General features: G+C 37.8%; 2 protein-coding genes across 2 annotated transcripts in view; one reads left to right on the top strand and one right to left on the bottom strand.

Annotated features, from left to right (window-relative positions):
• LOC109861789 (ATPase family AAA domain-containing protein 3) overlaps positions 1-5,722 on the bottom strand; it is an 8,600-nt gene extending 2,878 nt beyond the window's left edge. Inside the window, exons 1-2 of the mRNA XM_020441597.1 lie at positions 5,508-5,722; positions 2,602-2,920 (exon numbers count right to left, since the gene is read on the bottom strand). The gene's annotated coding sequence lies outside the window, so the exon portion shown is untranslated. The remainder of the gene's footprint in view (positions 1-2,601; positions 2,921-5,507) is intronic.
• An 848-nt stretch (positions 5,723-6,570) lies between these two features.
• LOC109861787 (myosin-IA) overlaps positions 6,571-15,078 on the top strand; it is an 11,424-nt gene continuing 2,916 nt past the window's right edge. Inside the window, exons 1-10 of the mRNA XM_020441595.1 lie at positions 6,571-7,138; positions 11,467-11,573; positions 12,111-12,306; positions 12,596-12,815; positions 12,968-13,180; positions 13,272-13,475; positions 13,600-13,798; positions 13,874-14,043; positions 14,147-14,407; positions 14,503-14,747. Coding sequence (XP_020297184.1) covers positions 7,050-7,138; positions 11,467-11,573; positions 12,111-12,306; positions 12,596-12,815; positions 12,968-13,180; positions 13,272-13,475; positions 13,600-13,798; positions 13,874-14,043; positions 14,147-14,407; positions 14,503-14,747 — 1,904 coding nt within the window. The 5' untranslated portion in view covers positions 6,571-7,049. The remainder of the gene's footprint in view (positions 7,139-11,466; positions 11,574-12,110; positions 12,307-12,595; positions 12,816-12,967; positions 13,181-13,271; positions 13,476-13,599; positions 13,799-13,873; positions 14,044-14,146; positions 14,408-14,502; positions 14,748-15,078) is intronic.

Raw genomic sequence — 15,078 nt, 5'->3', positions numbered from 1 at the left:
AGAACGACTATGTATGTCCCTCTCCTTCTACTGCTCGAAGTTGGCCGAAGCTCCGAGCGCACACGTACACAGCTGTTCGCCTGTGTGCGTATCCCCTCCACCTGCTGCTGCATGCTGCAAAAGTCCGCGAACTGGCATCTCTGTCCTCGATTCGAACAACGAATATATCAGAAATCAAACTTGATGCGCGTTACAGTTGTGGCGCCTTTAGCGCCAGTTTTGCCAACTCCGAGTTAACTCGGTTGATAAACGCGTCTCCCCTCCCCCCCCAAAAAAACAAAACGTCGTCCTAAAGATGTCTAAAAGTCGTCGTAAAATTTACTTGATACTTTTGGATGAGCGCGCAACACACACGCGCGTGCTATTTTAACTCGATCGATTAAAAATCTTCATTCGGGATCGGAATTAACATTTTTGCATCGCCATAGAGCGGGATAATAAACAAACAAAACGAACAAGATATGGAATATAAACTCGTCACATATGAACGTAACTTGTTTATTCAATAAGGAGCATTACATTTCACAGATGCGCTTGTACAGGAGATTTCGTGCGAGAGAGAGACTGCTGTATACATGTACAGTAGTGTATACATATATACAGTAATTAACACATATATAAACATAAATTAATAATCACAAAGCAAGATACAGGTGTGTATCCCTGTACGATGTTACAAAAAAGAAGTATCAACCTTATTAGTTGTTTAAAACAATACATGGGAGTTTTTATTTTCGAGTTATAATAATAATAAATAAAAATAATACTACCAGACGAAGGTAATCGCGCAAAAAATGTTAGATTTACATTTTTCTCACAAGTGTGTGCGACTAAGTTCTGATATTTGCTGCTCCAAGTTGTACTTGCGAAATTAAGACAATACGTAAACTCTATTTTTTTTCAAATATATTTTGACATTTGCGATATCAAAGCTGCACCGTGGTTTAAGTATAGAGGCCGTGTTTTTCGCGACGTATCTTTCATCTCTTGTATTTTGTGTAAAATAATTTAATCACACATGCTAATAATTCCAAAATATGTTCAATTAGCACAAGTTTCGTTGTGTAACAACACATTTTGTGCAATTTTCATGCACTTATAATTATACATATAAGGTATAAACATACAATTTAAATATTAATTTATGTATTTATAAATATATACACAATACGTAAACACGACACAAAAAATATTCGGAACGAGAACATTAAATATTAAATATAATACTATACATTAGCACGTTTAAAGTGATGCAAAATATATCCGTGTTATATTTAAGCACCTAAAATATATATGCAAGAAAATATAAAATATTGCATCTTGCAACATCTTAGTCTATTCTATCGATAATAATTATATCGATTTTTTTATTAGTTAGATCAGACACATATGTCCAAACGCCGGCTCCGGAGCCGAAGCGGTGAGCGAAACCTTCCCCCTTTTCACCGCTGGACTATGCTATAGTATTTAAATGTTACTATAGTCTATATCAGACATGTTACTATAGTAACATTTAAATAATATAGTATAGTCTATATCAGACATGTACAGCGGTGAAAAGGGGAAAAGTTTCGCTCACCGCTTCAGCTCCGGAGCCGGCGTTTGAACATGTCTGAGTTCGATAATCCATCAGTCTTAATCAAGTAACGGATCACTGTCCAAAGTTTGGAAATATGGAACAACAGACTGTTTTTTGTACTTCTGACGATTTTGATTGCCGCACACCGCGCAATTTGCATTAGATCAATATTTTCTGCATAAACATCTGCACCAATCGTTGTTTCACTTAAACCGCGAACTTCTTTTACTAATGTTGTATATAATTCTCTTCTTAATAATAAATATTGTATAACTCTCTTCTTAATTTCGAGATTCGTGTTTCATTAAATACTTATAAATCCTCTTGTGCTTTTACTCTTTTTTTTTTATAAAAGTTTTATTTATAAAAGAGAGATAAATTCAATTTTTGAAAAGTTTAAAAAAATGAAAATTAAAATTAAAAGATTGTCTGATCAAGTAAAATTTTAAATCAATATTTTAACGAACTACCAAACACAATAAAATGCCCTAATGGATTTACGCCCCATATGTTTTCCATAACATTCCTACGATTTTTCACACACCATACGAATGCCACTCAAATAAATAGAGCACGACGTTTACTGGCCACACGTTGTGACAAATAAATTGAATAAATAATCCTATGTGAGTAAATTAAAAAAAAATAGATAATAGTTTAAAAAAATAGAATGAATTTTTCTTGACATTTGGCAATATCCCCGACTGACTTAAAGACACATGTAGATGAAAAATAATATTCCATTTAGCATGCCAACAAAATAGTTTATCTGTATCCTTGAACGTTCGCGCAGCCTGAAATATATATACATATCATACGTGAAAAATATGAAGGTTATTATAATAATCAACGAGCAATTCTTATCGCGCGCTATGGGATCGCGTCTCTCGATCAAAAATACATTTGATATATCAGATTTTGGTAAAGGTATATCTTCGAATCAATTGATTGCGCACATTTTTTGATGTAAAAACTACTTTACTTTAAATTGTTTTCGGAGATAAAAGAGAATAAAATCTTACCTTTGCCTGGAAGGGCTGAAGGGGGACGGTGGATTGACGCCGGGTATACTGCTGTCCTTGTAGAGAATGAACCAACTGAAACTGGTTATCACAAGCCCGCTCATCGTCGCCTTCAACAGCCAGTTGTATTGTCCGTAAACCGAGACCAGGGTATCGGCAGCTGTTTCCGCATACTGACCACTGACGTTCAAGAACCTATCCGCTGACAATTGTTTCACGTCTACTTTGGATAGAACGGACATACTCGGTATTGTATCGTACATCTGAGTAACCGAAGGCATAGAGTGCCGATTGCTGATCTGCCACGGCATGAGTTTCCCTAAGGGCAGATCACGAGAAACTCACATCAGAGAGAGCAACAACATAAATCTCTGGTCGTGTATAGAGAGAGAGAGAGAGAGATTTCGCGTAAAAATATAATATAAATCTCTGATACATGATGGCGTTAAAAAATAAACCAAGATGGTCACAATGGATAGAAGAGAAAGAGAGTAATACAAAAACTTTGTGTAGTAACGGTCACTGTGAGCCTAACCACAGTTAGAAGTAAGTTTAATTTTCAAATTCTCTTTACTTAAAAAAAAAAAGACAAAGTAGAGAAAGAATCTAAAGGCTCCGAAAGTTACTAACTTCAGAAATATATATATCAATGGTCATGAGAGCCTAAACCAAGATGTTGTTTAGGCTCTCATGACCATTGATATATATATTTCTGAAGTTAAAAAAAATGACGTTTCGATCCCTGGGTGGGATCCTCTTCAGAAATTACTTAATATAAATAAATATATAAACGTACGATGTTGTGACGCACATATTAAACCGGATAAAACACAATGTTGTTCCTCTCAACGATGTAACGAGAGTGAATAATGTGATGAAAGAGAGTAATGTGATATTAGGTCTACCGGAAAGTTCTGTCCGTTTTTGGAATAAAACAAAATACAAATTTTTCCAAATTTAAGACCATGTTGGAGCAAGATCCTTTTCTGACAACATCGGAGATCGCAGAAAGGCTTAATTCAGCTCAGCAAACCATTTCGGACCATATTCGGAAGATAGGATTGAAAAATTTGGAAAAATTTGTATTTTGTTTTATTCCAAAAACGGACAGAACTTTCCGGTAGACCTAATATAAAATATAACGAGAACACACCGATCATTTTTTTTTTTTTTTTTTTCTGATTCTCTCATCTTGTGATTCGTCACGACCGATGACAAAGAGATGCTTTTTCGAGTGACGAGAGACACGCGGCCTTCGGAAACGCGGTCACGGGCGATGGACGGATTTCGCGTGCTTGCGAACGCGCACACGTTGAAGTTCGCTTTGAAAAGAAAAGATCGCGTCGGAATGTGTATCATATATCCAAATAGGCCACGTGTAAAAATATACTCGAGAGCGCCATGTTGCACCATGTACACTTTAACGCGCGCGCTCGTAAATCGCGTGTTTAAATTTCGCCTCAGGAATGCAGTAAAAAAAAAAAAAAAAGAAAAAAAATGCCAGATGATCATCCTTGTCTTGTAATATCTTAACTAACACACGCAAGCACGAAGCGATTACGTTGTTACTTGAGGTGATTTTTTTTTTTTTTTAAGAAACAGACCTCTACGTGAAATTATTAATCTTATGAAAAGCAACAGAGATATTATCACTTAGCTTAAATAAATGATGGATTATTAATTGTCTTAGCATTTTGCGTTATCCAACAGCTGCCAGAAATATCGCAAGTCAGTTTTACCCGAGTCGAAATTTAGCGTCTACATTGAATCTCAATTTTTCTTTTTTTATGTAAGAGTAAGAGAGAAAGTAGATGCTACTTTGACGCTGCTATATACGTCCGAAATTTCCTTTTTTCCTGTTAAAGTTTTAAAGTAGGGTTCAATTCTCAGATCAGAGAATGCGCATTGCAGACTTTGATAGACTCAAAGTAGGAGTAAGAAAAAAAGTAGATGCTACTTTGACGCTACTATACGTCCGAAATTTTCTTTTTTCAAAAATTGAGGTTCAAACGCTAAATTTCGACTCGGGTAGACTGTTGTATTATTGCGTGAAGTGTTTGTGTGTGTTTGTGTGTGTGTGTGTTAATGGTTAACATAACATCGAGTTAAGAAACAAAAATTTTTATTGATAACAATCAGAAATGTAACAATTCGAACGCAAAAGAAACCCCTACGTGAATGTAAATATTTCCAAATATATCAAACGTACGTTTTTTCAAGTTTGTACATTTCTATTTTACTTTGCGTGGCAAACATAAAATGTAAGATAAGTACATTCCAATACAAATACAATTAATTATTTTTGATTATATAAATAAATAAAAATGTGCGCTTATTTTAGAGACAAGAAGAAGCAAAATTATAGACACAAGCACAAAGAGAGAAACAAATAACGAAACGCACTGGTGAAGAAAATGCGATTACAAAAATACAGCAATTTAATTTCATCGATATAAATATTATTATTGTAAATTTGTACGATGACCTTGTGACGCAACGCAATTTTGTGCGCGCGCGCGCGCGCACACACACACGCACACAAGTTTTCTCTTATCGAAACGAAAAAACAAAACCTGCGTGTTTGTTTGACAGTTCAACCTGAAAGTTTCTATAATCCGTGCGATGTATCTTAACTATACGGAAAACGATTCTTCTTTTTGCGGAAACGAGATCGTTCAGATCGCTGGGTAGAGCCCTTTTAACAAAAATCAAAACAAAATTCATGCGTTTAATATATATATTCATCATCTATATAACCTCAACGGACGTCGCCCGAGAGAAACGAGACGACGACTCGCATCATCAGACCGTCGTTTCGCAGAAATTCAAATGGGAAATTAAAATAAATAATAAAAAAAATAAATAAGTAAATAAATAACGCGAGTCATCGTTCACATTACGCTCACCGTAATTAATGCAGAACTTCCACAGAACCATCGAGATTGACAGCGTTAGGAACGTAAGGCTGACCGTCGACTCGTTCATGCGAAGTTTTGTCCAAATTCGCGTCGTTGTTGTATCCTTCTTCCCGTTCTCGGCGAACTTGCTGTTGCCGTTCGTCAGCAACGTCGTCTCGTTTCCCCAATCCAGTATCGTCGTCATCTTCATCGTTTCGGTGTGTGTTGTCGACAGTGTGCCCAGTTTTGACTCTCTTACAGCACGCTGCAGCAAGTGGAGGGGATACGCACACAGGCAAGCAGCCGTGTACATGTGCGCTCGACGCTTCGGCCGTCTTCGGGCGATAGAAGAGAACAGAGATATGTCTACTGTCTCTNAAGCGTCGAGCGCACATGTACACGGCTGCTTGCCTGTGTGCGTATCCCCTCCACTTGCTGCAGCGTGCTGTAAGAGAGTCAAAACTGGGCACACTGGTTGTCGATCGGGCGCGCAAAAAACACACATACGTTATCGAGCTAACGTCGTTCTCGCCGCGCAACTGACAGGCTCAATTGGCCGCTTCTCTACAGTCGGGTTTCCAAAAATAAGAGTGATACGACGCGCGCACCCGTGTGTTGTGTGTACACAACGTATACACATTACACGCTTCCTTTTGACACGACATAGAACGCACATGCGCGTTCCTCGCAAGCAGGAACGTACGTCTCGAAGGTGTATTAGCCGGATTATTCGTCTCTCTCGCTTTTCTTATTATTAGAAATACTCATTTTTTCTTTAAAAAGCGGCAGACCCGCCGCCGACCACGTCTTATAAATTGTTACATATTTTGCGCAACTCGCGCTATTTTTGGATGTTTCTGTTTTATTTATATTTAGATTCTATTCAATCCTAACACGTGAATATCCAGAAATAAGTAAAGCGAAATATTTGACGACACTTGGTCTGACAAAAGGCGATTTTTGGCGATCCTATGGTACATATACCGAAGTGTACCAAACTATAGTTCGAGTGACTTCAAATTATAGTTTGGTAGACTTTGGTATATGTATCATACGATCGCCAAAAATCGCCTAATAAAGTGAATACGCGAGAAGTGTACGAGAAGTCTGTTACGTGCCAATACACTCGAATGTGGGTGAGGGGAGGGCGACCGATTTAAATTCCCATCAAATCGATTCAAAAAAACACCGGAGCCCACCTCGAGACTTACCTCCGCTGTCTACGGAGTTGGGGTTGCGGAGTATTCAGACACACCGTCATCGACCAATCACCGAGTGCGTTAAGGTGGGGTAGAGAGGTGACGCGAGGGATCCGAAGATGACCGCATTTGCCGTTCGCTCGACTCCTCGAGGAATCGAGATAGCTAAGTCGGCCGCCGACGAAACACGCGCGCCAGTCAACCGTTAGTGCGCGTGGGTCGGTTGCGCGCGGTGGTTGTTCGTGTGGTGGTTGAGAGTGGTCTCGTTGGTGGAAGTTCTTGCGGTTAATAAATAAATAAATAACAATAGCTGCGAGACTCGCGTCGCGCGCGCGTTACGTGCACAAGAGAGATGGCGAACCAAGACGACGTCGGCATCGGCGACTTTGTGTTGCTGGACGAGATCACCGTCGAGCGTGTAGTGGACAATCTTAAGACGAGGTACGCCGCCCATATTAAATTGTTCCGCCCTGTCCGGAGGTAACCACCCGGCTTTGAAGTTTGCGGAATAATCGCGGACGCGATGACAGGTAGACGGCGGCGGGGGAGCGTTCGTCCGCGCGCACGCGTCGCGATTCCTCGGTTTCCTCGCGAGAGGGCGTGGCTTGTGCGTCAGCAGGTGGTCGCTCGTACTGATAGTAAAAGGATAGGTGGATGAGAGAAAGAGAGAGAAAAAAAGAAAGATAAGATGGGTATAAATGAGAGGTATAGATAAATGAGATAACAAGATTACATAGATTATATAGTGGATGTGTTTTTCCATCTCTAAAATTAAATTCGAAAAAAAAGAGTAGAAAAAAATGTACTATAATATTAGGTCTACCGGAAAGTTCTGTCCGTTTTTGGAATAAAACAAAATACAAATTTTTCCAAATTTAAGACCATGTTGGAACAAGATCCTTTTCCGACAACATCGGAGATCGTAGAAAGGCTTAATTCAGCTCAGCAAACCATTTCGGACCATATTCGGAAGATAGGATTGAAAAATTTGGAAAAATTTGTATTTTGTTTTATTCCAAAAACGGACAGAACTTTCCGGTAGATCTAATATATATGTATAAATATTATACGGCGTAACCGTAACGTGTATATAATTTGTATAACATTATGTATAAGATATAAACAATTTGCCGCTTTAAAAGTTATTTAAGGATTTAAAGAAAGACGAGAAATTTAAAAATTTTAATCACAATTTTTTGCAGTTTTCTTTCTCCTTGTTAAAAAAAAATAAAGAGCGAGAGGATTAAATGTTACAACGTGTGCGCGGTTGACCTTGTCAACTGCGTTAATACGAAAAATATGATATAAGTAATCGCACAGAGAGAGATGCGCGTGAAGCAAATCTGGACTAACTTTACACAGAAAGATAATGAAGAAAAGAAATATGAAGTAACATATCTCTCCGCTGAGCCGTCCGCTTCCGTCTTATCTCTTACGTGTTTTAATATAAAAACATGAAAAATATTGTCATCGTGTTTTTTTTCTCTGATTACGTGCGATGTGTCGCGAATTCTAATTTGTCTCGCCGACGGTGAAGACGAGACATCCCCGCCCGAGGCCACATTTCCCAACGGAAACAACCTTCGTCGGTTAATCTCGGTCAATGATAGTCCGGATCTATTTAAGAATCTGCAAACACTGTTATTTCTTCTCCAAATTACACGGAGATGCGCGCGAAAAAAAGAAAAATTAACTGCAATTAGCGCCATTTGGCAGTCGGTGCAATCGCACTTTCATTGCTGTCATTTGTTACCCCAATTGTGTGTAGACATCGCGGATTCGGTGCAATTTCCGTGCCGGTTCGTTACTTGTAGATGACAAATTTATCTCGCAATATGCGCGTGTACCTGTTGCACATGTGCGTGATTACGTGTATCGCTTTGCGGTGGAAAATATGTTACATTTGCGCTTTTCCACCGCAAAGCGATACACGTAATGCGTGTACATATATATGTATATACAAAAAAAAAAAAAAAGAAACGTCTACATTGAACCTCAATTCCTCTTTTTTTATATAGGAGTAAGAGAGAAAGTAGATCCTACTTTGACGCTGCTGTACGTCCGAAATTTCCTTTTTTCCTGCTAAGGTTTTAAAGTAGGGTTCAATTCTCAGCTCGGACTGCGCATTGCAGGCTCAAAATAGGCTCTGATAGGCTCAAAGAAGGAGTAAGAAAAAAAGTAGATGCCTCTTTGACGCTGCTATGCGTCCGAAATTTCCTTTTTTCAAAAATTGAAGTTCAATGTAGACGCTAAATTTTGACTCACATACGCCGCAAAAATCAGAGAACACCGCACACGGAGAAAGAGAGAAAGAGAGATAGATAGAATTAATAATGTAATTATATAGGATAAAAAAAAACAGACATTAATTCTAGAACTCATATATGTCGGTAACAATTTTATAAATTTTTTTACATACTCGAATTAATTTTTTCGTTGTTTAATTTATAATCGTGTGATTTAAAAAAAAGAAAAATAGAAAACATGTCTTTCTTGAGAAAGAATATTAGCGAAACTGGAACAAAAATTTTACGGAGCGAGAGAGAGCGCGGCTTTCTCTTGGTACTAATTCTGAAAATTGATAAAATTTGTATCGTATAAAAAAAAAAAAAAAAAAAAAAATATATATATACACGTTCTCTGGATACGCTTGCAAGCACCGAAGGTTGACGGATACTCACACGCGCGTGACGCATTTTATCGAGAAATGTATAATTCACGAAGAAAGATGAATGACGCTCTGATTCATCGCGCGCTCGACAGACATGTTATAAACGCGTACGGGAAATCTCACGAATAGATATTTATACTTTTTTTTTATTGGGTCGCGTTAAACGAGTCGATCAATTAATCGGTGAGAAACGTCTGATCGGATAAGAAAGTTTTTAATTCGACATTTCCGATTAGATACGTGTAGAATTTTTTTTTAAATAGAGGAAAACAATCGTATAAAAAATGAAATAAAAAACGAGCGAGAAATAAGATCGAAAAACAATTATTAACCGGGACGTAAAGTGCGATGATTTTTTCAGAGAATGTAAATTAAACGATCTCGATGAGATTAAAAAAAAAAACATTCGATATTGTAATTTCGTTTAGAAAAATTTTCCAAAAGACAGACAACGAACAGTGACAACGTACTATTTACGTCTCTCGGGTGTTACAACGTTATCTAATCTACGGAAAGTAATTTCTATGGACAGAACTTATCTATCGTAGACTTTTTGTTTCAGCTCGCAGCTCGTGTCGTAATGCGAGCGTAACTATATGTCCACGTGTTATATTCTACTTCGATGTATTTTGTGTTAGCTCATTTCTTACGCTACATATTTCAAACAGGTTCGCCGGATACTTTTTCCGTCTGTGTGTGCGTTTTTACGAAACTAAATGACCACCACCCTCTCCTGCCGTTCGCCAAATCGATCGGCAACTTTCACGATAATGGGGTACGAGAAAATGCACACGCGTGAGAGATAAAGGATTTCAGCTATATATTGGTAGCGTAAAATTATTCGAAAATTGAATTAATTGTCTAAAATCTTGGTGAAATATGTTTCACGTGAAACCTGCGTTGATTATTTTGACCAATTTGAACACCGCCAATTCACGTTGATACATCGTATCCGACGCCAACGCGAGACGCCAAGTAAAGCGGCGATGCTCAAACAGCGAGCGTTCGCAGAAGAAAACGACGCGTATCTCAGGACACGCGCCATGAATATTATACGGCTCGCGTAATCCTTATCGGATTGGCGATGAGTCATCGTCATTTTCAAGTATGAATTGTATGGATTTCTCGTCATGTGTGTGCGAGAGCCGCACACACGCGATTATTGTAACTAATTATCTACAACGCAACAAGTATTGTGCGTTATACGGGCGATAAAATGTGTGTTTTTTTTAAATAATGTTCTAACTTTTTTTTTGAATAATTAAATATAGAACTTTCTTCAAAGTTTATTTTTCTCTTTCAACTTTGATCAGTTTGTATATTTGATACTTGTGAGTAAAAAATACCGAAGATGAAAGATAAATGAAAATAACACTTTCTCTCTTAAAAAAAAAAAAGATCTTTTGAGAAAAAAAAAAGATCTCAAAAGATGAAAATAACACTTTCTCTCTTAAAAAAAAAAAAAGATCTCAAAAGATCTAAAAAAACGATTTTTTTTTTTTGAGATCTCTTGAGATCTTTTGAGATTTTTTTTTTGAGATCTTTTGAGATCTTTTTTTTTTTAAGAGAGAAAGTGTTATTTTCATTTATCTTTCATCTTCGATATTTTTTACTCACAAGTATCAAATGTACAAACTGAAAAAGACAAAACTAATTATCGTGTATACTAATTATCGTGTATGATGTCATTAACGTCAACTTTTAGACGTGATTATTTTTACATTAGCAAGCGCGCAATTGTTGGAGTAAAAAAGTGATTCATTGTTATATATTATCGGCAATCTGTTCGAGTCGATTGCCAAGACGATAAATCTTATATCTTCGTGGAAAGCTGACAAAAAACCAAATTGTTGAAGCTGTCGTGAAACACGAAAGCTAAACATGGAATTTTCCTAAAGAAAATTATCTTGTGCGTTATGTCACACGTACTTTTGCGCGCGCGCGCAATATAAAATTATTAAAAGTACGTGTTTTAAAATATATATTCTGAGAATTATATTACCCCGTCTCGAAAATGAAAAATAATTTATTTTAACAAAATTCTCGTTCTCACTTATTTACTTTATTCTCACGTTTTTCTTTTCCGCACTGTTTGCAGATTTAATGGGGGAAAGATTTACACGTACATCGGCGAAGTTTGCGTGAGTGTGAATCCTTACAGAAGCACCAATATCTACGATGCGCAGTACATTAATAAATATAAAGGTATATATAATCAAAATACGCATATATGTACGCGCTGAAGTGCGTCGTTATAGGGTAAAAGACCCAATTAGTGTCACCTGAATAATAAACTCAGGCGTTAGCGAATTGTTTTTACTATTTATTTATCAAAAACATGTGTTTTTCTTCGTATCTGGTATTATTCAATGTCTCTAATATAAGAAACAAAATAATACCGCCTCTCAAAATCTCTATTTTTATTTATAAATTTAATAATTAAGAAAGAACGATGCGAGAGCTATTACTGTCACCCCCTAAAATGAAAGAAAATAAGACAAGAATGTTGAGTGCTGGATTTTTTATTATATTAATTGCACTTAAAATTCTATATTAGATTGTTTTCATGCATAACTTTTTAGGATTTATTTAATATTTTAAATAAAATAGCTTAGGGTGACAGTAATTGGACAGGTGACAGTAATTAGGTCTTTTACCCTATCGATTTCTTTTAAACTAAAAAAATAATTTCGAATTTCCCGTATTTTTGAATAGTTTTCTTGATTCTGAATCTTGTTTTAGGCAGAGAACTGTTCGAAAATCCGCCGCACATCTTCGCGATCGCCGATGCGGTGCATAAAGAGATGAAGCAACAGGGCAGGGACACGTGCATAGTGATAAGCGGGGAATCTGGATCCGGAAAAACGGAAGCCAGCAAGATCATCATGAAGTACATCGCCGCCGTGACGAATTTGAGCGGTCAACAAGAAATCGAGAGGTAGACATAATAAATCGTCTCATTCAAGAAACAAATGACAATTTTGTTGTATCAGCTCTCGTTATCTAATCTGTCTTTTATACGCGATAAGATTGACTCTAATGTATTAAAAAAAAAAAAATCATTATTGTGGTATCGTTAATTACATAAAGTTCTTAATTCGCACAAACTGTCATTTATAAAACATTAAAAAATGATTAAAACATAATTATTATTAAGAATATTTTTCTTTTGCAACACAAGGCAAACAATAAAAAAGTATTATAGCGTTTCTCCCGCATTCTTCCAGGGTGAAGAACATTCTGATTCAATCCAACTCGATACTCGAAGCGTTCGGTAACGCCAAAACAAATCGGAACGACAACTCGTCGCGATTCGGAAAGTACATGGACATCAATTTCGATTTCAAGGGGGATCCCGTAGGCGGCCACGTGACCAATTATCTTCTCGAGAAGTCGCGGGTGGTTTATCAGCAGAAAGGCGAGCGCAACTTTCACTGCTTCTATCAGGTAGGTTCGCTCGCTCGCAGCTGCTTGATAAATGTCTTGCGTAATGTTCTGACGCGGCTGTGTATTAGACGTTATTGCAAAGATCGGTTGTGCAAAATTATAACATCGCATCTAACGAGACAAATCTGTATCACGCTTGATTATTATTATAGTTACTGAGCGGCTGCAGCGAAGCCGAATTGAACAAGCTGCGTCTGGTTCGCGACCCGGCCGCTTACTACTTCGTCGGAAATGAGAACAACAATAAAACCACCACTTCCGACCGAGGCGATTACAAAACCGTCAACACCGCCATGGCCACCCTCGGATTCGCTTCGAACGAAACGCAGACCGTGTGGAACGTCGTCGCCGGTATTCTGCACCTGGTAGGTAACATAATTGACGTAATCGTCGTAACATAATATCGGAATATCTTCTTGACGTTGCTTAATCATTTGTTTGTTTTTTTGTTTTCAGGGTAACATCACTTTTAGACTGAACGACGACAAGCTTCTGATTGAAAACAAAAGTGCTTTGAACGACACAGCCAACTTGCTGTCCATCAGTACGAAAGAATTGAGCACCGCTCTATCGCAGAGAGTCATAGCGGCGGGCGGCGAGCTCATGCAGAAGAATCACACTCTGATAGAAGCCGAGTACGGTCGAGACGCCTTGGCTAAGGTATTGCGTTAAAAAGCTTGCGCGCGCTCATCTCTGGATTTATTTTCTTGACTTTTGATTGCGACGTTTTCCACGATGTGGGATTCTCGTCGGGTATTGAAAGAGATCTTTGTGAATCTTTCAGGCTGTGTACGAGCGATTGTTCACATGGATAGTATCGCGCGTCAACGGCTCGATCAACGTTAACGACAGCGATAACGTTAAGAGATACGGAACGTTGATCGGCGTGCTCGATATCTACGGTTTTGAAATATTTGACGCGAATAGCTTCGAACAGTTTTGCATCAATTATTGCAACGAAAAATTGCAACAACTTTTTATTGGTGAGTGTGCGTGAACACTTTTTAAATCGAAAACAGACGTGAGAAATTGTTGCGATTTTAAATATTCTGTCGCAGAATTGGTTCTGAAACAAGAACAGGAGGAGTATCAGCGTGAGGGAATAGCCTGGCAAAATATTGAATATTTTAACAATCAGATCATCTGCGACTTGGTCGAGCAAGCTCACAAAGGAATGATCGCGATTATGGACGAGGCCTGTCTCAACGTTGGGAAAGTCACAGACGAGGTAATTAGAAGACATACGAATTGAACCATAAATTATTTTAATATCAATTAAAAAAAAAAAAAAAAAAAAAAAATAACGGGTACAAAAATCTGGCTTTCTCCAGATGCTACTCGACGCGATGGACAAGAAATTAGCGGACCATAAACACTATAGTTCTCGACAATTAAAGCCGATGGATAAAGAATTGGAGCATAGAACGGAGTTCAAGATCAAGCACTACGCCGGCGACGTGATTTACAACATTAACGGTTTTCTCGATAAGAACAAAGACACGCTCTTCCAAGACTTCAAACGTTTGCTGTACAACAGCAGTAATTCAATAATTAGCAAAATGTGGCCGGAGGGAGCGCAGAATATTTTAAAAGTAAACGAATATACGTTTTACATTAAAATTGTAATTTGCGCGAGATTTTATTTGCGCGATATAAGAAACATGTGTAACTAGATCTATTTCTTTAGACGACAAAAAGACCCTTAACCGCCGGTACGCTGTTCCGTAACTCCATGATCGCGCTGGTGAAGAATCTGACGAGCAAAGAACCGTTTTACGTAAGATGCATTAAACCCAACGAGGTAAAATCTCCCGTTGTGTTCGACGACGAGAGGGTTAATCATCAAGTGAGATACTTGGGACTCGTGGAAAACATATTGGTCAGACGAGCTGGCTTTGTCTATAGACAGCGATACGACAGATTTCTGAAACGGTATTTTAAATTTGAAAAACGCTTGGAAAACTATAAAATATATAAAGACTTAACGCTCGTGAAATTGTCAACAGGAATCAAATAAGGCCGAGCCATTCGCAGGATGTTTGTGCGGAAACTATGCGTGTACATATATATATATATATATACATGTAACGAATTCTACTTGTAAATTTTTACAAGTATTTTTGAATTGAAATCTCAATTCTTAAAATCATACGGGATGCTGGATTTGCATCTCACATATGAAAAACCCCGGATACCCCCCTAACTAATTTTAAAATATTGCGAAAAAAACTCCTCGGCCAGGAGTCGAACCTGGAATCTCCGG

This window comes from Pseudomyrmex gracilis, unplaced genomic scaffold (genome assembly GCF_002006095.1).
Source record: "Pseudomyrmex gracilis isolate BER0280 unplaced genomic scaffold, ASM200609v1 scaffold_1040, whole genome shotgun sequence".
Lineage (NCBI taxonomy): Eukaryota > Metazoa > Arthropoda > Insecta > Hymenoptera > Formicidae > Pseudomyrmex > Pseudomyrmex gracilis.
This window is presented reverse-complemented; position numbering and strand designations above follow the sequence as displayed.